A 24,896-nucleotide genomic window follows, 5' to 3' on the forward strand; every position below is an offset into this window, starting at 1 on the left:
TTTACTCCCAAGGGGGTTGTGGAATACCTGCATCAACCGACTGATGGGTCCAAACGAAAGACAATGAATGCAAGCACTGCCTATTTATGAATATTCCATGTATTACGGTGTAATGTAATGCGAATGGCAAACATAAGTTAAATAGTGGGCACATAAAATAAAATTTATTTATTAAAACTTATTTACGTATGGAGTTTATTTCTATACGGATGTGAAACGAGGGCGACAGGAGTATCACGGAAAGAGAGACTACAGACGATGGAAATTTGATGCTACAGAAGAGTTATGAAAATAAAAAAGAGAGAGTGACCAATGGAGAAGTGCCTCGAAGAGTAGTGTAAGAGAGGAAATTGTCAAGAAAAGAGGCAAACTTATTTATTTATTTTTATTTATATACCCTGCAAGCCAGCACCAGTGTGTGAGGCAGGGGGTGAATACACACCAGAATAATTTACCTGAGCATGTCTCTACCGCGGTTGAATAATGTTATTCTGATCCCCTATCGCTCGTGGAAAAAATGACATCCTAAACCTATCTGTTCCTTACTTAATCTCTCAAATTTTACAAACATGATTTCTCCTCCCGTAGTACGATGGGGGTAATAATAAATTTGCAGCATCAATGCTAAAGAGACACCCTTTCAATTTACAGGGGCGTTCCGAAAGTAATGCAATTATTTTTTAAATTCATTTGAACAGATTTACACAAACACTAAAATTTCTTCAAAGTACTGTCCTTGGGCCTCCACAGATTTTTTCCGGCGACACTGCCATGACCGGTACGTGACCTATAGGGCGTCTTCGGGGACCTCTCGCAAGGTTTTTGTCATGGCTGATTGGATTTCTTCTCTATACTTGCAGCAGATTCTCAAAAACACTTTGGATAACATTTTTCTTTGACCTATTTTATCATATTTACCTAGTACTCTTCTATTCAATCCTAATTTTTTGTTAGCTTATCCACATATTCCCCGTATGTGTTTCACCCAGGAGAACGTGAGTGATGGTAATGCCTAGGTATTTAATTGAGTCCACACATTTCATTTCGATGTTTCAAATGCAGTAGGCGTTTGGGAGGGAATTGCTCTTTTTCCAAAATTCTTAACTAGGCACTTTTTAAAGTTTAATTCCAATTACCAAGTGTCGCACAAGGTTTGTACGTATAGCATTAAGGTCATCTGATAAATCTGCTCTGTCCTTAGGATCACGGATATTACGGTACACCACTGCATCATCGGCCAATAAACGTATCTTACTAGTGATTACGGATTCAATGTCTTTAACGTTAAGTAGGAATGACAGAGGTCCGATAACAATTCACAGGGGAACACCTGAAGTAATTTCTACTGCAATTGAGCTCCATCTATGACTTCTCTTTGTACCCGACCATTAAAAGAAACTTCAACCCAACCCCGGTTATTTTTATCAATGTCAGATGCTTCTAGCTTTGCGATTAGTTTACTATGAGGTTTCTTTTTCAAGCCCTTTCTTGAAATCTAGAAAATCGGTTCCACTGGAACATTGCTCTCTCCCGAAGTAAGAATATCATGAACAAAAAGCGCAAGTTGTGTCTCGCAGGATCTACCTTTTCGGAAACCGTACTGATTTCTCATAAATAACTCCTGATTATCGCGGTGTCTCATTATCGAACTAAAAATTACATTTATGTTCCATAACCTTGCACAAAATGGATGTGAGGGAAACAGGTCTGAAATTGCTCGGTTCCTCCTAGTCTCCATTTTTAAATATCGGTATTACGTTAGCCATTAATTAAAATTAATGGAAAGCATTCTGAGGCACGATATTTTACCGAAGACCATAATTAAAGGTAATGTAGAAAGAAAGAATTAGAGAGGGACAGGAATGAACTCCAAAAAGCAGGAAGTAATTAAAAATGTCACTGCAAGGAGCTATTAGGGAATGAAGTAAAAGTCAAGGAACAGGATAATATCGATATATCCTACCAACCACCCCTAAGATTGATACTCCCGTGTTCATGATAAATGTTATAACAAAGGTAAGTGCTGGCTGTTCAAGATATTCAATAATATCTTGCCGTAGGAAGAATATCAGCCTTTGTTAATTTTCTGGAGTCGACGTATACCTCATGTATTTAAATTTTCAATAATAAATAACGATTAGGTTATGTCATTATCTAAATATTTACAGTCATCGACTTCTTCCCACAGTGCCCAATCAGAGCCCAAGTAATCTAGCTGAAATTTGATTTGAAATGTGAGGTTAGAGCTCCCTCGAACTATACTATAGATCACTTATACACTTTGGCATGCGGAAATCACATATTAGGCGCACAGTTGCTTTTCTGGTGCTGCCTATCCCAGCAATTTCTGGTACCAAAAAAAATGTATCCAGTGGCATCATGATGTAGGTTCAAAAGTATAACCATTTAACTAAAGATACTGAATGAGAATGCTTGAATTAGGATACTGTGTTAACTTTGCAGCGCTATGAATTATGCAACTTAACCTCTGAAGTTCCTGCTTCCCTACGCATTTCTCCACTTTTCCACAATATTTACCCTCAGAGGAGTATGTGGAATTTAATGTAGAAATTCCTATAATATTACAGAAAGAATCTATTAACCAAATTGAAGTAATAATACTAAAAACTCATCCATTCTTCAAGAAAGGAATAATTAAAATAAGGTCCAAGTGGGTTAAGGCATTCTTAATAATGATTTTTTAAACTGCTTTTACTTAGTGGAACTTTTACATTTAGGAAAGGAAAATTACAACTTTGTTGTTTCCACTTAATAATTTAATTTTACGACCCGGGTTTCAATACATAGTTCCATCTTCAGATGATCTTCATCTACCTGAAAATGATATTTATTGGAATCCGGGTCGTAAGATTAAAATATTAAGTGGAATTAACAAATATTCAATTTTCTTCTTTCTATTCTTTTACTTTTACTTCCATTTATAACTGCTATTTGATTTTTACTATCTCAACAGAGACAATACGGCCAGTTTCCATTCAATGTATTTTGCTTCTGAAGAATGAGATTGAGTGAGCGCACCCTCCATTTCAAATTGCTTCAAATTGCTTGCACATTGCCTAATTGCTTACAACAAAAACAAAAATCTCCGGTGGGATTACGCCATCACCCAAAGGCGAATGTGGGATGGAAAGCGGATAAGCACGGTCCCGAAAATTCGATAAATTTTCTACGGACCTGAATTTAACTTATAAGATTAGTTTCAAAGTTTGTTAAATAAGAAAAGAAAATATCTTCAATTTTTGAAGAAGTCACAATCATTGGAAATGTCAGCATGTAAATGGGAGAATGTTGTCGGTTTTCACATGCAAAGCGGAGAATGTGGGATTGTAAATGAATGGGATTCTCACGTGCAAAATGAAGATATTTTTGCGGAATTTGTTTCTATGCATTTCTTAAAAGCAAGGAAAGATTTTTATTAGACTCTTGCCCTGCTTCACCGTAACAAAACTGCACTTTACAAAATTACACGGTTGCAGCTACAGAATAAAAGAACAGAGGTGGTAAACAATTCTTCCTGCACGAGAAAAATATATAGTGCATTTTATACGACGGGACTTCTAAAGTGCCCGGGCACGAAGGCAAGCTAAAGGCATGTAGCACAAAACTGGTTCGGCTACCGGGACATCCCCGGGGAAAAACCATCTATACTCATCCAACTCTTAGAGCTTTCCTTACCCACGCGACAGCGTGAAATCCCAGAGTACGGGGATTTGAGCGGGATTATCTTTGACCTCCCTCCCCATGGACTACAACCGAGACGTGGAGGAAGTGTTCATTCCTATGACCCATAGAGATGTGCTGACGGGAGCAATTTCATTGCTCCTCGACAAAATTATGAATATGAGCTCTGGAAAATGCGGGTCTCGGCCTACCAAGCCCGGTAGTCTGGTAGAGGCAAACCTTACTTGATCATCATCACTCGAAATCCTTGCGAGGTGTAATTAACAGCAGCAACAGAGAAGAAGGTACAGGTGAGGTCCGAAGCATTTTAAATAGGCAGTTGAAATTGGCAGATGAGGACGATACTGAGAACAGGGATATAAGAAAATATTAAGTGAGATTAAGAGAGGAAATATTGATATTTTAGGGCTGAGCGAGGTGATATAGCAGGATAGCATTGATTACTGGAGGCGATGGCTACAGAGTGGAGGGCTAAAGAGCGCAGGGTAAAAGAGACAGAGGTGTAGCTCTAGTGTTAATCAAAACTGTTGAAAGAAGCGTCGTGCACATAGAGCTAAGAGTAATACATTAGTTTTGGTAGAAGCAAAAGCTTAACCTTGGTATTTATTCAGGTGCACATACCAATCGATAAGGAGAAAGAATGGGGCGCGTGATTAGAGGAAATAACCTCAGGTGCCCCTTTAAGGAAATACCCTGATATGTGGGGGATTGATACATGGCGGAGAGTAAAGGGAATGGTGGGAGTCATGTAATGTACTATGGTTTAGGAACAAGCAATAACCAAGGGGAGACAGGAATAGAATTATGCAGAAAATAGGTTTTAATCATGAAAAACACTAGATTCATGGTTAATTATCAACGTCGGTATATGTGGAAAAGCGCGGGGATTCAGAGAAAATTCAATCAGGGCTGTGATTTAGTGAGAACACGGATACAGAGAGCAACAGAAAAAAGATGAGAACATGTCAACAAAGAGATATGGAAAGCCGCAAACAAAAATAATGGAAAAGTTAATGGGAAAAGGCCAAGGAAATCATGAATTAGAGACAAGATGATAAGAAAGATGGATAAAAGAAGGAAATGGCAAATATAACCAAATTAAGAATCATGAGTTTGGTAGAAACATTACGAAGAGATGAACAGTACGCCGAGGCGGGAAAGTGACTTAAAAAACAATAATTGAGGCAAAAAAAATTGGTGGGAAATGTACTGCGAGGATATGATGAGCTTACCAAGAAATGGTGAAATTGGTGTAATATAGGTGTAATCACTATTAAACAATAAGAAGGGAAAAGCCTACATAAGTTTGAAAATACGGCAGGAATATTATTGATTGAACCATAAAAAATTTAAGAAAGATGGAAATAATACATAGAAGACCGTATGACAAAGATATTAGGCCAGTTAAATCATGCTAAAAAGATATTAGGCTAATAAATGCATGCAAAAAATATATATTTTGGATGGTGATGACATAGGTTCAGACCTACTCGATTGTGACATAGAAAGAGCATTAAGGGGAATGAAATAAAATAAGACTGCAAATGGATAAAATCCTCGCAAATACCTGCCTACAAAATGCGTTTAAGAAAAATTGGAAGGTAAATTTTGATGGGCTAATTCGCAGCATGAATGAGAGAGGAATTTCGCCGCAGAGGCAGAGTCAATATGTGATGAATATAGAACAAGTTTGATTTGGCACGCTTCTAAGGTGATACTTAGAATCGTAACTGAGAAAAGAACAAGAGGCCAAATGATTACTTAGAAGATGATTCGTTTGGATTTAAAAATGGGAGAGGTACGATAGATGCCATTGTTGTAATTAAGTAAATAATAGAGGGGAGCAGCGGAGTCAAAATGCGTTTCTTTAGTAAATTTCGAAAGGCGTTAGATTGAGTTAATTAGGTCGAATCAGTAATATTATCGTTTTATTCTTTTCAGAAAATAGGAGTAGATCGGCGACTAATCTACAACCGATACGGGTCACAGACTGCTCATGTGCGTGTGGCAGATGGAGTGCTGGGATGGGCAGTGTTGAGAAGAAGGTAAGCCAGTAAAAAAAACAGAGGTATCCATTATTACCCATGTCTTTTACTTGTACGTTAAGGGAATGATAAAAGTGACATGGAGAGAACTGGAGATGGATTAAAAGCCGGTACAAAAGGTATAAAAATCAGTCAAGTTTGCAGATGACCAAAATTTAGGTACTTAGCTAAGGGGCTAACAATTGTTAATGAGCGCAGGTGAAGGGTTACGCTGGATAGGTACGTGTTCATTTGACATCACATTCACAGTGCTAGGCACATTCACAGCAAGGTAGGCTACCGTGCATCGATATTGTCATTTGTAGCAGACTATATATTATGATCCGAAGGGACAAAACTCGTACATATATCATGGTAATTTCGGCCGGTAATTATCCCCGGTCAGTAATTAGTATTTGTTCCTCTGACTACAGTACGTTTAGGAGGGGTGGAAGATGGTTTATAGACAAATTGTGTCGGATATTTGTTCTTAAGGATCCCGAAGAGACTATTATGATTCATAAAGCAGTCTCTAAGGCTACAAACTAGCCTCTCCTCCCTATCTAGTTCATGATTTTATCCATTCAAATCATAGTACGTAGTTGCTTAAGTGCGTTCGTAGATGTATTAACCGGTGTGGGGGGAGCTAATCGAATTTTATTGCAGATTACTTTACCCCACATGGAATGGCTCCAAAGATAATATGCCACTTAAAAAATGTTCTCAATGAATGCTAATTTCTTTACTGAGACGGATGTGAAAAAATTACATGAATGGCTGTTAGCTAGCATTTTTTTCATATTTAGCAAGTCATTAATCATATTCAAATAAACAAAACATTGGAAGAAAATCTAGAGAAATTGATGGAAAACCTGACAGTAATAATTCACTCAATGCAAGGCTCTTAAGATGTATAAGAAATAGTTTGGCATGTGAAAAATAGTACTTATATTAGAGTCAAATTTACGGGCATGGATTAGAATCCATACGACACATGAAAAATGCATGAAAAATTGGAGCTTCTCATCCTTTAAAATATTAACGGGTAAAAAGATAACGAACAATTTTATAAGTTATTTAAGAAGAGATGGTCTTTGGAAATATATTGAAATGCCTCTGTACATAAACACCTAACTTCATCAATATTTTCAAACTTTGAGCCATTGGCCATTTTTATATAGCTACTAAAATTTCGTATACAAGATTGAATATATATATATATATATATATATATATATATATATATATATATATATATATATATAATTATTTCTATACACGTGCATAAGATACTTACTGAATGATTTATATTTCCCTTTTCTCCTTTCAAAATCGCAGTAATTGACAACAAAAGAGGCAAATGGCTTCGAAGTACGGTGTACATTAATTATCAGGCTTGGATCTTATAGAGAAGCAATAACTACATTAGCGCCTGCGATTTTCCACAATCGCATTTAGGAGAAATCTAATCTAATCAATCTTTTGATTTTAACGGAGGAAATATTTATTTTCCCTAACGTAAGCTTACATAAAAGGTCAATAACCTATATAATCTGTATGTAAAACTGGTGCAAATGGCTGAATCTTAAGGTATCATCATAATTTCGTAGATTTTAGCCTGGGAAAGACAGTTTACGAGAGAGAGAGACACACAGTGAACGGGGGTCTGAAATCGAAAAAAGTTGTCCAAAAGACCATAAATATTCTTTTTCTGTCCAGATTTTTAACTTCGTATGGTCTCTCACTACTGAATAATGCATGTGGTTTTACATACCTTTGATCATAGCTTCAACACATTATAAATATGCAGGGTACCAGAGTAGATCGAATTCTGCGTAAAGCGACCACCTTCAATTTTCCCAGAAAACCTTTAAAGCCAAGCCGACATAGTTTCCATTCAACCAAAAGTGTAGAGCTAACGAAAAGATCTTACATGTATGAATCATTCCTCCGACTAAAATTGGGCCTGTTTAATTTGAACGGAATTTTCAAATATTCATTAATGGCGAACGCCCTTTGTTGTTTATGCCTAAAATTGTAAAACTTGCTATTTCCGTCAGTAACTTACGCAAAGCGATTTATACTCGTACCACCAAATTTGCTGAAGAATTTGAAATGCGAATCTGAAGAGAAAAGTCGCACGACGCCGAAAATAAATTCTATTTCTGCGTCATGCGGCGAAGCCCGGCTCCACCAGTCGGCTACTCTGGATGTGATGACAGGATGATTTAGAAGTATCATACAGGCTAGAAGGCATCCACTAGGTATTGGTGTTCTTCAGCTTAATCGTTTACAAGCAAATCGGTTACCGAAATGAGTCGTTTTACGACTAAACGGGACTCTTGAGCAGTCCTCCGGAAATAAAAGATAACCACTGATATAACCATCGAAATTAATTAGGTAGCTGAAGTTGACATTTATAATTTGGATCCCAAAATAAAGCAGCAATGCTCCTCCGAATTAGATAAAGAGATCTTTCAACGTCCAAAAATCATGAAAATCAAATGTTTGAAGGAATTAAAATATATGTAATATATAAGAGAAATACATTTTGCATGAAACTTCATCCATGTAAATTAAATTTATATTACTCCATTAATTTTTCGAAAACTCCCTGACTACCTTTGAAGTAATTATAATTGAAATAACGTTTACCAAGGCTAAGTGGGTTTTCAAGTAAAACTACAACATTTCTTCCACGAATTTAACAGAGCATTAAATCGCTTTTTAAGCCAATTAAAGGGAAATATTCTTAGCAGAGATAAGAAGGTGGTAGAGCTCTGCTACACGAGAAAGTAGAACTCTAAGACTGCGTTGTCATAAAACGTGATTTTTCGAGAAAGCCTTTTGGCTTGTAACGACTAGGGAGAAGAAAGTAAATGTCTAGCGGGTGAGTACATCTACATCTACGCGGTAAACTGCAAACTACCGCTAGAGTGTGCGGTAGGGCAGCCATTCCACACCCGGAATGCAACATCAAAACTATTTCACTTAAAATTTACCAATATAAATGTTAAATAATTCAAATTATGAAGGAATATCTGCAAAAGTTTAAATGCAGTATGCTATTCAAATGTAAAATCCTTCTAAATGTATGCAAAGCGAATTTCTATTAAGAATAACAATTAAATAGGGCAAGTATATATAATAAAAATGCGATAGAATGGTTTATATCAAATGCTTATTTATTATATTCGTATTATCCAGGTATTCTGACGCCTTATTCTTCGCATGAAATATGATATTTTAAATCCGTTGGGTTTTACTCTAATATGGTTCTCATGATCTCTACAACCATATTATGACAAGAATTATGCTATATTTTTAGAGCATCGCAAAAGAGCTGCTTTCAATTAGTTAAAGAGATTAAATTTGTTCATAACTCTGCGCTACGCGAGTGACTTGCAACCTGGTTCATCTGAATATGCTAACAAGTTTGACATAAAAATTTACAAATATTGCCAATATTCGCTCCTCATCATCTGATTCAACAATGAAACCTTCTTCGCAGTCTAATTGGGATTTTAACTTTTGAAAACTTTCACATAGCTGCAAATAACCTTTGAAAGCGTCATTCACTTACACTCTCAGCACTTCCAGGTATCGAGGAAATGATTCCACTTAGCATTAAGATATTTGCTAATCTGGTTGAACTTGACAAAACCTGTCCCTTACGCTTTAAGCAATTATAATTCTCTTATTTATGCAAATAAATTATTCTCTTATGATTGATATTTTTACTATACTGAGAAATATTTTCACATTCACAGTACATTAGTTCCTAATAATTTAAGAGTTTTACTGTTTGGTGAAGTGACGATTTAGAGTAAGGAGTTCGAGTTATGAGAAGAGGGTTAAAACATTAGTTTGAAAGCAGCATGTAATTCAATTAAAGACGGGACATAGAAATATCTACCAATTATAATGTATCCTTCGTTATTTTAAGATGAGAAGCTATTGATCTGCTTTTCTAGTTCTACGAGAATATTGTCTTGTAATAATAATTAAGTTCCCGTAATATTGAATTAATGCTGTCGTCTGATAATATGTTAAATGGCTATACGTAGAGTTTTGTTAAGGATTAAGGACCTATAACTCGGCATAAACATTATATTAAAAGTTATTTAACGTATCCTCCACGCGACTGGTTGTTAAATTCAACACACACTGCCCCCGCATCTACTCGTATATACTTTAATAGTTCATTATACTGAGAGGTGAATTTGGTAAAAATTTCAGCGTGAGTGGTTCCAGCTGTTTTACAACTTTCAGTTCCAATAATTCCGTCCATCTGTGTATTCTGAACGGTGATGATATGTAATAATGTATTTATTTAAATTGCAGCAGTCAACAGCTTCTAAAGAAACTATTTCCTAAAATTAATAGTTAGTAAAGTATTAACAAAAAGCTTTATCTTACTGTTATAAAATTACCTACAAATAGTTTCGTTCGAAAAATTATTACTCTCGTCGGTTAAACTTTTGCAACTCCCTCTAAAACTGAAACTAGAGCCATTTAGAAAAAGATCTTCGGCAATGAGAAATTAAGAGCTCCAGTTACAACCTACACTTTTCTCTAAAAAGAACTAGACTACCCGAATACCTTACCTGCTGCACTCCTGCACACCTCCGGTGTGTAATAAATACGACGAGGATTGGGAGTTTCCTACACGATCTGAATTATCGATTGAATGTGAACGTAGGGTTCCGATATCCTTGCCGCATTACGTGGCAGTAGGGGCTTTGGATGCCGAATAGTCTGATTGCACTTGGTATCAGTTAGAAACATGTATAGCGTTTAACTTTGCATTTTTCTTCCCACATCACAAGGTAAAAGGTCTCCCCTTCCCTGCTAAAGACATTCCTCCGAAATTCAGATATTCAGAATGACGGCTACTCTTCATCAAATTATTGATCCTTGCAGAGTTTCTTGATCAAACTGCCACTTACCGAAAGATATAACATAATAATTATCTTATTAGTTTTAGAAAATATAGCTTCAAAATTCGGGCAAGGAATCGTATGCCCGCTTGAATAGAGAAGGCTCAGATACTTTGAACACAATTCCAAAAGAAAACTTTTCCTGCTCTAAGAAACTCAGACAAAAATTAAACTGAAAAAATCTGAAATCGTGAATGTTCATTCACAATGAATCTACTCATAGTTTCTATTTTGATCCAGTTGATTTTCTCTCCGTATTGGACAACAAAATGATTTTGCCATTGGTGTATTCTGGTATGGGATCGAAAATTATAATTATTGGAGAGCATTCGGCAATGTGGATATGGATGAATGGAATTGGAGGATTGCTTTGGTGAAAAATTATTCATTTTTGATTCATCGAGTGGACTATAAAAATATTTAACTTTCGTAACGCAGGGAACGTAGCACTCCAAAAAAGCGGACAATGAAGGCCTAGGAAAAAATATCACCCTCAGGCAAGGAAAACAAATCTGTGACGCTAACATAATTATAGGCAAGGTGTTTGAATCTAATCAAAATACAACACCCAATTTCCCGAGTCCATGCTTCCAATTTTGTGGCTTTTAGTATACTGCGGATATTATTTTTAGATGCTCTTTCCATTTTACCAGCTCACCAAAATTTGACGGACTTCACTAAATATAAAAAAAAACATGTTCATCGGTTTCCCACTCAGACATGCAAAATAACCTTTTTTACCGTCAATATTACGTTGAGGTAGCTCTATAGTGACAATAACGCAGCGAAAATAAGAAATAAAACAGCCTTCACAAAAGGTCATGCTCACACAAGATTGAATAATAAACGAGATTCATAGACCATGACAAAAATGAAAATCAATCATTCGAACTCCCTAGGCATAAGATGTTACTAACACACGGTTGGGTTGGATTGGAATAATTCCAAATAGTTGGCCAGGAAGGGAAAGGGAAGAAGTTTTCAAGTTACGACCAGAGTATATGTATTCCTATTTAGTCGCAGAATGAAAAGTTCACATAGGGGAAAGTTTATTCTGAGGAGGGTAGGGTGAAGTTGATAAATTCGTTCAACTACCAGAACTGGAGTTTGGTTAGCAGACGCAATATTTACGTGTATTCGTAGAGTTTGCACTATTCTCTTCAGGTGTTGAGCGCCGTAATTTTGCGATCAAATAAGAAAATTTTTGGTACCCACAAGGGAATACGAGCTGCGAGAATATATTTTTACAGGAGATTCTCGCCATTGTTAGGGTATATCGTTGTTAGGGAAAAGTACTGAAGCTTGAAGATCTAAAGGTGATTTATTCTAAAAGATAAGAAGAAGCATTAGTTGTAGAGGGAATTATTAACTACAGGGCAGTAAATACTAAGTTTTCGTTCCATGGGTCCGAAATAAGAAGCCTAAAAGGAAAATTTACTTGCTTAAAGAAGACGACTACAATGGCTTAAAGTGCGTGCAGCAGAAACAATTTGCTAGTTAAAAAAAATAGTAATCACCGTAATATTGAGGATACGGGGAATCACTTCCTTGAGATCACGCGCTCAGCAGTCAATTAATTCATTCCCAGTAAATATATAAGAGATAAAACGGGACCTAAATGGTACAACGCGGATTTTCGGAAAGCGTTAAGAGTATTCAAAAGGAATAGGTTAGCAGGAAATTTGAAACAGAATCTATTAGCATACCAATATTTAAATGCGGATACAAGGACAAACCGAGCAATTACAGACCTGTTTCCCTCACATCCATTTCGTGCAAGAACGTAAATGTAATTTTTAGTTCGATAATGAGACACCGCGATAATCAGGAGTTATTTACGAGAAATCAGCTCGGTTTCCGAAAAGGTAGATCCTGCGAGACACAACTTACGCCTTTTGTTCATGATATTCTTACTTCGGGAGAGAGCAATGTTCCAGTGGAACCGATTTTCTAGATTTCAAGAAAGGGCTTGAAAAAGTACCTCATAGTAAACTACTCGCAAAGCTAGAAGCATCTGACATAGATAAAAATATCCGGGGTTGGATTGGAGTCTCTTTTAATAGTCGGGTGCAAAGAGTAGTGATAGATGGAGTTAGCTCAAATGCAGTAGAAGTTACTTCAGGTGTTCCCCAGGGAAGTGTTATCAGACCTCTTTTATTCCTACTTTACGTTAACGACATTAACTCCGAATTCACTAGTAAGATACGTTCATTTGCCGATGATGCAGTGGTTTACCGCAATATCCGTGATCCTAAGGACAGAGCAGATTTATCAGATGACCTTAATGCTATACGTACAAAACTTGTGCGACACCTAGTAATTTGAATTTAACTTAAAAAAATGCGTAGTTGAGAAATTTTGGAAAAAGAGCAATTCCCTCCCAGACACCTACTGCATTTGAAACACCGAAATGGAATGTGTGGACTCAATTAAATACCTAGGTATTAGCAGCCAGGCTGGGAATCACTCACGTAGCGAAGGTTAAATTACAGATTGAAGCTCTTGCATATATTGGAATCTTAAATAAATCTCTTTAACAGTGATGTTCAAATGTGTCAATCCATTGCACTATGGTATGAGAGATTATGTTAGTAAAATTAGCAAGATTAACAGTAGAACAGATAAATTTAAGATGCCTTTTTTCCAAGAAAGATAAGGGATCATAATAACATTGTTCGACCGCGGTAGGGTCATGTTCCGGTAAAATTATTCTGGTGTGCATTCACACCCTAGCAGTAGCTTGCAGGGTATATAATTAGAAAGTCACACATCAGTTCAATTCTTCAATTTGGAAGATTTCGACGTTGTAATGAAATTTTTGATTTTAGAGCAAGGAAAATCAAATGAATTTCAAGCTCTGGTAGAAACGGATTCTCAATCAAAGATGCGCTGGGAGCTTTGGAAAGGGTTTAATTCTATAGTACCTGCAGTAAAAAGCCGATTAGATGCTTTGATTGGACTCCATTCAACATGCATGCCGAGAGCAGTGTTAATATTCTAAAGAAGCTAGCCAAACGCCACGACATATTCGAAAGATTTTGCGGAGTAGATTTCAAAGATTAAAATTTAGTCACTATTTACTGTTGGATAAAGGAGGCATGAAGATTTCAAATGTAACTATTACGTTGAGGATGAAATCAATGCTGGAAGCTAGAAAAGAAAACACATGTTAAAATGGAGTGGAATCCTAAGGACGCTACTGACCTTCAGTCGTACTTCACTTCCTTGTAAATCCAGGATCGTTTTGACGGGACGTAAGGTGGGCGAGAGGTATGTATCGATGAAAACGAAGAGAATACGTTGAGAAGAAAGACAGCCCAATGAAAAAGTTTGGAATATGATGGGGGAGCTGCATGAAAAAATTCGAACAGACATAAAATGTGGATGGGGGAGATAAGAATTGAATAGTATTTCGTATCAGTATTTTTCTTCTTCTTCTAGGCCGAGACAGAAGGAAGACTACTTATAAGAGCGAGTGGAAGAGGAAAAGAATGCAAATTTTGTAGGACAGAATGTACGGTAGAAAGCTTGATGAACTGAGAAAGGAAATAGTACAAAAAGAAAGTGTTAATTTGAAATCCACAATGTAGTGTAACACTTTTATCGTAACCGCAGTACATGAAGCATACCTACCAGAACCATACCTTCCAAAACCTACCTACAGTGGATATTCAATTTAAAAAATTGCTTTGAATTTTGATTTCGCCTAATTTTATTTTGGCGAAAATGGTTCAATAAGTGGACCGTCGCTTGCAGTAAAGGTGGGCAAACCTGACAAAGCTTCGCGATACACTAAAAGAAATCCCCGCAAGCCTTACGATGATGGGGAGTTTTAAATAAAAAGAAGCACTTGGATTGAAATATTGAGAGAGAACAAGATTATCGTGGTAGTGCTAAGATAAGAAAAATACAGGGGCGAAACACTCGTCCATGTAAGGGCTATGTTGACACAAACGCGGGATCAAGTCATGTTTTAAATATGAATGGCATCTACTACCTGTCAGCTTAAATCATGCAAGTCTTCTTCTCCAGACAGGAAAAATATCACATCTTTACTGGAACCAAGTCGCTCGGAAAGATTATTCTCAGCTCCAAACAGAGCATGAATCTCTATTTTTTGGCCAAAAGAATATGCCGCATTTGATTGATTGCTAGAGATGTGGAGTTATTGAGCTAGAAAACTGCGCCTTAAATGTAATACAGGGTAACCGTAATGTAATACAGGGTAACCGTAATTTAACTTCTGCGGTCTTTAGGTTGCACTTTGTCGTCCTCCATACATACTCGAGAAAATAAGCGAATACACTGCGATATGACCACAAAATGGGAATATCTAAACCTGAAATATCCGAACCTCTTAATGATAGATTTCAAATCTGGTGGTTTAATTTAACAGGCCCTTATTTTTTGGAAACTTACGGATATCGAAATAATTATTTAAAAATATTAAAGCATGTTACGTTAACTATAGGTAATTAATTATACCAGGGGGTGGTCAACTTAATATTCAATGCTCCCTAGAAGTATTGAAAATTCCTGGAAATAAGACTATCCAAATATAGTGGACAGAAAAATGTCATATAAATTAATTTTTCAGAAATAAAAGTAGGATATAATTAATTGTGGGAATAGTTTGCATACAACATTCTTCAATATAGTATTCTTGAAAAATAATTTTTTTTGATAATATTCGGATAAATATTTTTAGCTAGAGAGCAACAGAAGCTTTTTCGGATATTGCTACTTATAGAGAAAATAATTGTAATGAACCTACAGACATTTGTTGCATTGACTTCGCACTCCACTGCGAAGAAGCTAGAATAAATCAGGGATAAGGGTTACACTCAATCATAATGATAAACATCCACAAAAAGATAAAAAAAAATGGAATTAAAATAAACTCGATTTGGAAGTTAAACCAAAATATTAACAAAAACAAAGGAATGATTCTGAATTGTGACGCAGTATATGGGAATAAAAATGTAAAACGGAGGAAACAAAATCTAGGAGACGGAAATACCTTGTTGATACTTGAAAAATAAAATCAGCAGAAGACGAAAATGAAAAATGAAGAGAAGAGAAAAAGTCTGGGAAAAGATTTCTACAAGAAACAATACTCCATTAACAGCTAGCAGAATGAGTATAGAAGTAATACAAAATTTCATGAAACGTATACCTTGAGTATACTTTACAATGGTAGCGAGATTTGGACAAGAATAGTAGCATAAAGTGAAAAATTGGAATCAATATATAAGCGGTGATCCAGGAGAATGGCAAAGGTTATTCGGAGGGACCAGAAAACTAACAAAGGTTCCCCACGAAGAGTTCAAGGGAAAAGAAATCAGATGAGAATTCTGTAACCAAGACGGGATAGCCCAATTGGACAACGTTGAAGACAAGTGTGTGCTTCTTAATCTCGTTTTTAGCGGCCAAACAAAAGTGAACACAAATAGTACATTACGCCAATTATGTATTTCTAACTCGAGAAGTCTGTTTTCAGAGATTATATAAAGCTGTATAATTGCTGGGCAATGCCACATTTAGGAACGTTAAATGATGCTCTATTTGTAGTGTTAAAGATTTATCAAGGAACTAGATGATTGGACCGGCTTTGCAACGGAAACTGCAGCCAAAATCATAAATCAAATATTAAAATTCAATTTTGTCCACCTGTCTCATCTACACATGATTAATTTAATTATAATTAGTTTCATTATCAATCGAGTCAATTATTCTTTTAGATTTTTTATTTCTCATGAACAATATGATCGTTTTCACGTTTCATTAGATGAAAATGAAAGAGGGTATAATTATAACCATATGAGCTGAAGTCCCGAAGCAATTTCTGGCAACCGCCAGCCGAGCATAAAAAACGATTTAATTAACAAACAAATGAAGTAAATAATTCAGTCTATCAATGTTACTCATCAATTTGGAGGGATAATTTAAGTTTAATGTACCTAGTTAAATATCTCGTGCTACTGAACTAGAGAAAAATCATTGTTGCTAGAGGGCTCTGATGAAGAGTTACAATAACTAAGTTGCCTTTATCTTTGTAATCATACCCCCGGTATCAATTTGCATTGCTAAAACTTTATAAACATTTGAGAGCATAAAACGAAAGTATTTATTCATAAAGACACTTAAATGATCTAAAATGCATAGCATGTGATTACGTTAATGAGAGGGAGCACTGCGCGATTTCCTGACTTGGACAATACTTTCTTGCGTCTCTCAATTCTTAGGCAAAAAGTACTTTTCTGCATGATATCTTTGTGAAATCAATTAAATATTTTATGCATTTCTTTGATAAGATAATGAAGAGAGTAATTTATTTACTTGCCTGACTCCGGGAAAATGCATGTGATATGATAAATATTTTGCCTGAAAAAACTCAAACGTTATATCTGAACAGGTACGAACAAAATCTACTCATTTCTTTGGGGCTATACACATTACAAAGTCCATTAACTTACTTTTTCGTGCCTAAACAAACCATTACCCGTTTTCGTTTTATAATGTTAGGGTCCTTTCGTACCCTCGTCAATAAAGAGGTATATGATATCTCAGAAGGAATGGAGAAAGAGGATAAGGAATTCATTGCATACATTTTTCGGATTTTTATTCAATTTCAATTATTTTAGACAATATATTTCATTTTCACTCCATGCAGAATAACAAACCCCGAGTGTAGATGTGGTTTGGTTTGTCTCCCATCATAGAAGAGCCTAAAAAGATTTTATTTGGGAATCTTCTACAATTTAATTGCTATTACATTCCATAAATTGAAGTGCAATAATAACAACAAGAGAAAGGAACAATTTTCTGAAAAATAAATTGCTTCCATCATAACCAGTAATGAAAAACCCAATTTTTCAAGATCATTCCCCTACTCCGGTGCGTTCTCTTAACTCTCTTTACCTCTTCCTAATGAGCTACTATAGCTCTATCTGCTTGTTAATTAAACTGTTTCACCCGAAAGACCTTGAAATATTTTTTTTATAGGAGAGAAATAATAATAATATCAGTTCGTGTGTACTAAAGTTCTCTTGCATCCAACGTAGTAATACGTAGACATAGATTGGTGACAGTGGAGCTCGTCCCGAACAAAAAATTGGAGCACCTAAAATTCAATCAACTGAAGAGTGGGGATTAGTTTGTTCCCTTGCGCAACCATTCGGTTTCTTACAAGACTTCAGTGACCAGTTACTCCACCGCTTGGGTTTTAGAGAGGCTTAGTTCAAAGGAATCACTTGAAATTTGGAACGATAGCCGGTTAGATAGCATCAAAGTGCACTACATTGAAGCCCACCTCGCCACGTCTTTCCAAATCAATTATCTTAGTAAAATCAAAAAACGCTACTTACAAATTATTGATGTGAATACAGGAAGAAAATATAGGTTTTGTAGGAATGATACCTTAAAACTCCACATATAACCTCAAATTTTTTTAACGATTTTAGGAAATTACTGAGAAAACATATAAATCCTGGACGATAAATATTCTTAATAGAAAACTAATAATTCAACTAAAATATATATTCTTAATTATTTTAATAGGCACATTAAAAATAATCCCAAATATTACTCTCCATATGGATTAGCCAACTGCCTTACTAATTAAAAAGGTTGACGAAATAAAGTTAAAAAGGTTAGAAGTTGAAGTGGGTTGGCTATTGTCAAGAACTGAGTAAAATTAGAAAATGTAATTAATCGTCTTGGTATGTACATTACGTTTTGATAATAAAAAATATAAATTATGTTTCAAAGTTAGTTACTGTAATATATACCGATATTTTAGAAGCAACCTGCAGTTAATCCTCCGGGTTTAGCAGTAGTCTGTAAATGTTACAAATATAATAATATCGGTATCTATATGTGCATTCTGTACAAGGATACATTGGGTGCAATTGATATCTAATCCATTCAATCAAAACATTTCAATTAATGAATACTACTCAGTCAGGTATTTTTGTAAGTTTAAATTAAAATGTATAGTATAATATAACAAAATAATACAGGCATGAAATAATAAAAACAATTAAAAATATTGCAAATATTAAATTCATTAATCACTTAAAATTTACAGAGAACACAAAAAAATAGCACTTTGAATTTCATTCGAATGATTTTCTTTTAAAACTATTGGGCTAAAACGACCACTACAGTCAAAGGAAAATAAACAGTAATCCTAGTATGCAAGCCCTCGCGTAGTCCTACAAATTTTGGGGAAAGTTTCATCTTTCCCAATGTATTTGTGATTTTAAAATCACGATGACTAATTAAAAACTCATTTACTTAACAGGGTTTACATATTAATCAAAATAACTCACCCATATATGGTTTGGTGCCAGACATGGAGGTGGCCAGTTGGCCCTCGGAAAGAACAGTGGCAATGTTGAAGTCTGTGATGTGGGCATGACCTGTTTGGAGAAAATAATGAAAATATTATTCAAGAAAATTGCTTTCACCTGAGGGGGCAAATTTTATGCCGACTCCATATGCAAATACTCGGATATTGTGTTTCTATGGATTACATGAATTATCATCATAATTAAATATTTACCAATCAAAGTTTCCTCAAGTTGCCTTATAATAAGATGAATAATATCATTATCTTTGAGTACAATCGTGCCATTTACTGTATACTTATTTCAAGAGATTGAAATATAATGTTAGTAATGTGAATAACGCCTAGAAAAACCAAATGATCTTGGTAACTTTAAAAAATCTCCCTTAAAAAATATTCTCCTTTAAATTTCCTTTCATTTTACCTCATACCTTGCGGTTTTACTACCCCTGCTTGTTATACCATCATTGACGTGCCAAAATGTAATTGCTTTGCAGCATAGTTACAAAAACTAATTGGAAGTCTCCCCGATGTGAAAACAACTTTAGCATTGATTTTTCCGTACCCCAATGCACAGCATCCCTCATGAAAGCGCCGGTGGCGTCGGGGAGAGAGAGATATATGGATGATTCCGAAAAATTAATTGTTACTTTCCCATCCCAAATTAAGCAAATATATAGCGAGATGTGATGAATGTTTCCATCAGTTCGCATTTCAGCAGGAGCGGGAAAATCGCGACCGGATAATGATTAACACGATTCTGGGGGACGTTATTAAAAAAGTCGGATGATAAAGAATTCTTAATTAACGAGCCATGGGAAGGTTGGGGTGCAAAGTTAACTGAAGCGAGGGAAGAGATTCCAATGAAGCGATGAAAAACAGAAACCAGTAAACCTGGACTCCAGTGGAAACAAGGAGGAGAGATCGAGGAAGAGAGAAGGTAGAAAGTACGTGGGAAAGAGAGAGATAAAGAAATAAACAGAAGATGGGGAGGAGATATGTGCGTTCGTGTGTGTGTGTGTGTGTGTATGTGTGTGCTCATGTGTGAGTCTGCGTAGGTGTTCGGAGAAAGATGGCGAAAGAAGAAAAATTAATTATGACAGTGGAGGAAATAGATAAATGCGGTGGCGGTGGAATTTTCCTTCAACACAAAAAAAAAAGAATGTAGAGAGGAGAGCGCTGGCCGAAAACGACGCGGGCGCCATTATGCACCAAAATCGCTCCGACGCATGGAAACACTTTTCCCTCCTCCATCATAATTAGAAACAGACCGTCGAAGAATTCGCCAGCTCGCCTCGTTCGGGATATCCTTGGCACGTGGCGAGAGCGGTGAATACGCGCACTGCACATATTTAGAGAGACTGCGTGGGGAGGACTTGGATCTCTCGAAAATAGCAAAAAAAGGGGAGATCCATAAGGGAAGTCAGCGGGGAAGGGCGAGAGTTGGGGTGGGGAAATTTTGGGGGGTTAGTGCGAAGTGGAAGTGGAGTGGGGCAAAGATGCGGCCGGCTGGGGAGCGGTAGTTGGGAAAGTGAAAAGGATAAGGGAGGCAGAAGAAGTTTTTCAGATCCCGGATTTGGAGCAAATCCTTTTGAGCCGGACGAGGAAAACGGGGAGTAAGAGAGAGAGAGAGAGAAGAGAGAGAGGAAGGGGGAGAGAATATTCCGTCGTATCAAATCAGTAAAGATAATGAAATCGTTTGAGTCGCTTTTGAGATGAAATTGTATCGTTCAGCCATTAGTAACTTGACTTTCGGTACGAGTCTAAACAAAAAAATGTTTAACTGAAAGTATTTCGTGGTCCGTGACGGTAGGGGATAAGAATGAGCTCTATCCCGGATGGAATTACGCGATATTTACTCTCATGGAAATGTTAATTAGCCGACGATTAATACTTTTCAGCAATAAATTGGTAAGCTTATGAGTTTGCTATGCTCACTGAACATTTTTATCTGTCTGTAATTTATCCACCAAACGTATTTTTTTACATGAAAGTTCAATACAATAACTTTTTATCCCATGCTTTATAAATAGGCCGAACTTAAATTGGTGTTCTGGAAAAAAGTTTCATTTTAGTTAATGTTTGGTCGTTTAAAGGGAGGGAGAGAGACAGTTTGAAATCAATAGTAGGCCGTATACTAAGAACTATCAAATCAAATGTTACCAGCGAAAATTCACGCATAAGTCTGAACGTAAAAACAATTGATAAATACCCCTCTAATCGTATAAAATATAAAAACCTAACTCTGTCCAATCAAAATATTTCCCATGCTCGACTCCAGTTACGGGAAATCGTCTGATCAAATTTTAATCAATAGATGCTAGATGATTTCCCACAAATTTTATTTTTTGTCAACCGAAGGACTCCGATATAAATCCTTTATATATCTTAGAATTTTAAAACTGATGAACACTAACGAATTGACATTCCATCAACTCGAACGCGATTTTAAATTGAGCACACAACATTCGTCATAAAACTCAGTTCCAACTCCAATGAAAAAAAACGATAATTTTTACGAATTGATATGGACGGCTTTAGGTGCATGATTTAATGGTATAAGCTCAAAGTTTATGTGGAAAACCATGGAAATTGGAATCGTCAGAAATATTCATTCGGTTCGCATCAAAGTTAGGATCAATTTTCACCTTCGTTCACAGGTCACTAATTGTAGACCCCTAATCTCAATTTAATGAAAAGTGAAGAATATTTTTTTAATGAGACAGCTGGTTACCATGGATATGGCACTGCTTTGAAAGTGAGGGATGCGGATATTACGCCCGTGACTGTTTTGCATCCCGGTGGGGAAAAGTTCCCTTTATTTCATCTCTGCGATGATTTTGCATGAAAACACTGGCATAAAAATATTTAAAAAAATAGCACGCCGCTGAAACCACATGGAACTATGATATGTACATAAGATTTTAATCGCAAAAAGGAAACATTAAATCTCTCCGGCCATGAGGCGAGAAAGATGAAGGAGAAAGGGTGTTTAGGAACCTTATTGTAACGCTGAGTGGCCCATAAATGAAGGGGAAAGAGGGTTATTCAACTGCGTTTTCACCTCAAGAGATGTGCTAAAAAAACATATACCTATATACTGCCAGGGTGGCGAGCGAAAGGCAAGCATTCCCAGAGCCATGCGACCGCTAAACGGGAAATGGAGTGAACTAGTTTTGTGTTTCGTTTTTGACATTTTTGTTTGCGGAAACTTAAACGCCAACCCTGTTCGACAAACGACAACAGAGCAAGCGGGAGATAGCTAGAAAGAGAGTAAGAAATATAAAATGGACCTTTTAAAAATGTAATGATAACAAAACAAGAACTTCAAAAAGAAATGACCTGAAAAGGATTTCATACTGTTGATGGAAGAAGACGGGAAGTCTTGTGGAATCGGATGCTGTGGATTCATGACAGCAAGAAAGAAGGAGAGATGTTTCCGCAAGCGGGAGTAGGAGGAGGAGGTCAATGAGTGGGATAAAGGAGGCTCTGGGAGTTTTTGGATGAAGGAAACGTGGAAGGGACTAGTTTACAGAGGAGATATTGAAGAGGGCCGTGGGGAGGAGCGAGGGGATAAAAACAGGGGGAAAGAACGGTCGGAGGGGATATAAGCGGGGCGCGCGAAGAGGAGGATGGCTTTAATGAGGTCGAGCGTGGGAGGGGAAAGGCGGTTGGTGGATCCAAAGGGCGGCCTGAATGGATGGACGGACGAGGGGGATGGTGTGGGTGTCTTGTGACGGAATGAGCATGGCGTCCGCAGGGATTCGAGTGAAGTGGAGAACATGCGGGAGGAGTTACTAGAAAACAGATAGGAAACGGACTATGATGAAACAAAAATAATGCAAATTCTACGAAAAAAAATTTCTGTTGGGTCAGCCGAAATGCCTTAGCGAGATGGCGATTAAAACTCATGACCTTGAAGTTCGGTTTGCCGGTTTGATTACAGTGTAATTCGTTGACGTTTCACCTATTTTATTGTAAACCCTGAAGTTTACGGTAGTAGTAGAACATACCGATTCGGTGCAGGGTGATAGAATCTTTGAGTGTCTGTCATGTGCTTAAAAAAAATTAAGTTCCTTAAGGATAGATATTTGCCTGAAAAAAAACGGGTACAGGTACCGATCAACGTAATTTTTAACAGATAAAACTCTCTAAATACTTTTGATATCAACTTCCATGGATACAACACAATTTTTCTAATGCTTAGTGAATGAGGCAGTAAAATGCCGACAATAAAATAAACACTGGACAATTAGAGTCACTTTACCTATTCCCGATCCATTAGATACGTAAAACATTAATTTCATTCGTCAGTATCATATTACCTACGTAACTGAAATAATTGTCTTCATTCGTGTGGACTAATTGAACAAATTAACTTCAATAGAAGACGTTTACTGATTTAAAATAAACATACATATATTTTAGGGAAACCTTCGCTCATGTTGCTGTAAGAATTTTAATATATCCTCTACAATGTCCATATTCTCCCTTGAATTTCGCGTCGGCGATTACATTCAAAGGTCTAGTGGAAGCATCATCTATAGCCTAAGAACAAGGTCGAATAGAACTTGCCTCCTGTCAAGGATGTGAGAAATAGTATCCCAACACTTACCATCCAATCAACCAAACTGGTCATTTCCATCGATTTAAGGACGCATTAAAGAACCATTAACGTAACGTCCTAATTTACGTAAACGATCTACCAAACAATTTATATTCCCAAATAAGACTCTTTGCTGATGACTGCATTATAAACAGATGGATAGAGCATGTAAATGACCACGTAATACTACAAAATGACATCGATCGCCTTGGTGACTGGGTTACAAATAATAATATGGGCATTAATATAAGTAAAAGTAAGCATATAAATTTTTCAAATAAAAAGAATGCAGAAAAGGAAATTTATACCCTCTTTGGAGAAAGAATCCCATGCACCAGTCAATGCAAATATTTAGGCATTTATTTAAGTTGGGATCTTGGGTGGGGAGTCCAAGTAGATAATTTGACACGGAAGGCATTTAAAGTATTGCATCGGGTGATGAGAAATTTAAAAGGAAGTAGCGTAGCCACAAAAGAAAAAGCATATAAGGTACTGGTTATCCCTATCCTAGGATACTCCCCCATAGAATGGGATCCATATGAGGTGGGACATATTAAAACGATAGAAAAAGTTCAAAGAAAGGCAGCAAGATATGAACTCGGAAGGTACAAAAGAACAGATAGTGTCACAGAAATGTTGGATGCACTGAAATGGGAGAGTTTGAAAAATAGAAGAAAAAGGAATAGGGTAGGCACAATGTATAGAATCGTTAAAAAGGACGAAGCGTAGAAGACTTATGGTATGGGATAGAAAAGCCTAACTTTAAGGGAAAAAACGACCATAGTTTCAAAATAAAAATAAGGACGCAAAAAACAAATAAGAAAAAATGCTCTTTTTTAAATAGAACTATAATTGATTGGAACCAGCTGCCTGGAGGTTTGTTTGAGCCCTTTCCATCCAATTTTAGAAGTTTTCAGTATAAATGTAAAGCGGCCACTAGGTAATAAACTTCATTGTAATTATTAAAATATTGTTTGTATGTGATGTGGACGGCATTTTGTATGTGATGTGAAAGTTGGTTTGTATGTGATGTGGAAGTGTCAGTGTATGTAAAAATATTTTGTCTCTTATCTGTTTTTATAGTGCATGTATGTATGTAATTTTCGTTGTAAGAGTGATCATTAACCAAACTTGACCGTTGCCACCAGGAAAATCGTCTAATTGCAACGTAATTGTAAAATAAATAAATAGTAACAAAATTGTAAAGAGGCCATCTATTCAATGAATCTCCCTCTTTGCTGAATTTTTTTTACGAAATGTGTACGTTTCACTCA

At 36.3% G+C, this 24,896-nt stretch overlaps 1 protein-coding gene across 1 annotated transcript in view; it reads right to left on the bottom strand.

The window, feature by feature from the left end:
• LOC139687560 (serine/threonine-protein kinase 32B) overlaps positions 1–24,896 on the bottom strand; it is a 538,955-nt gene that overhangs the window by 17,136 nt on the left and 496,923 nt on the right. Inside the window, exon 6 of the mRNA XM_071584772.1 lies at positions 19,000–19,089. Coding sequence (XP_071440873.1) covers positions 19,000–19,089 — 90 coding nt within the window. The remainder of the gene's footprint in view (positions 1–18,999; positions 19,090–24,896) is intronic.

This window comes from Hetaerina americana, unplaced genomic scaffold, assembly GCF_022747635.1.
Source record: "Hetaerina americana unplaced genomic scaffold, ioHetAmer1.1.p SCAF_2, whole genome shotgun sequence".
Classification (NCBI taxonomy): domain Eukaryota; kingdom Metazoa; phylum Arthropoda; class Insecta; order Odonata; family Calopterygidae; genus Hetaerina; species Hetaerina americana.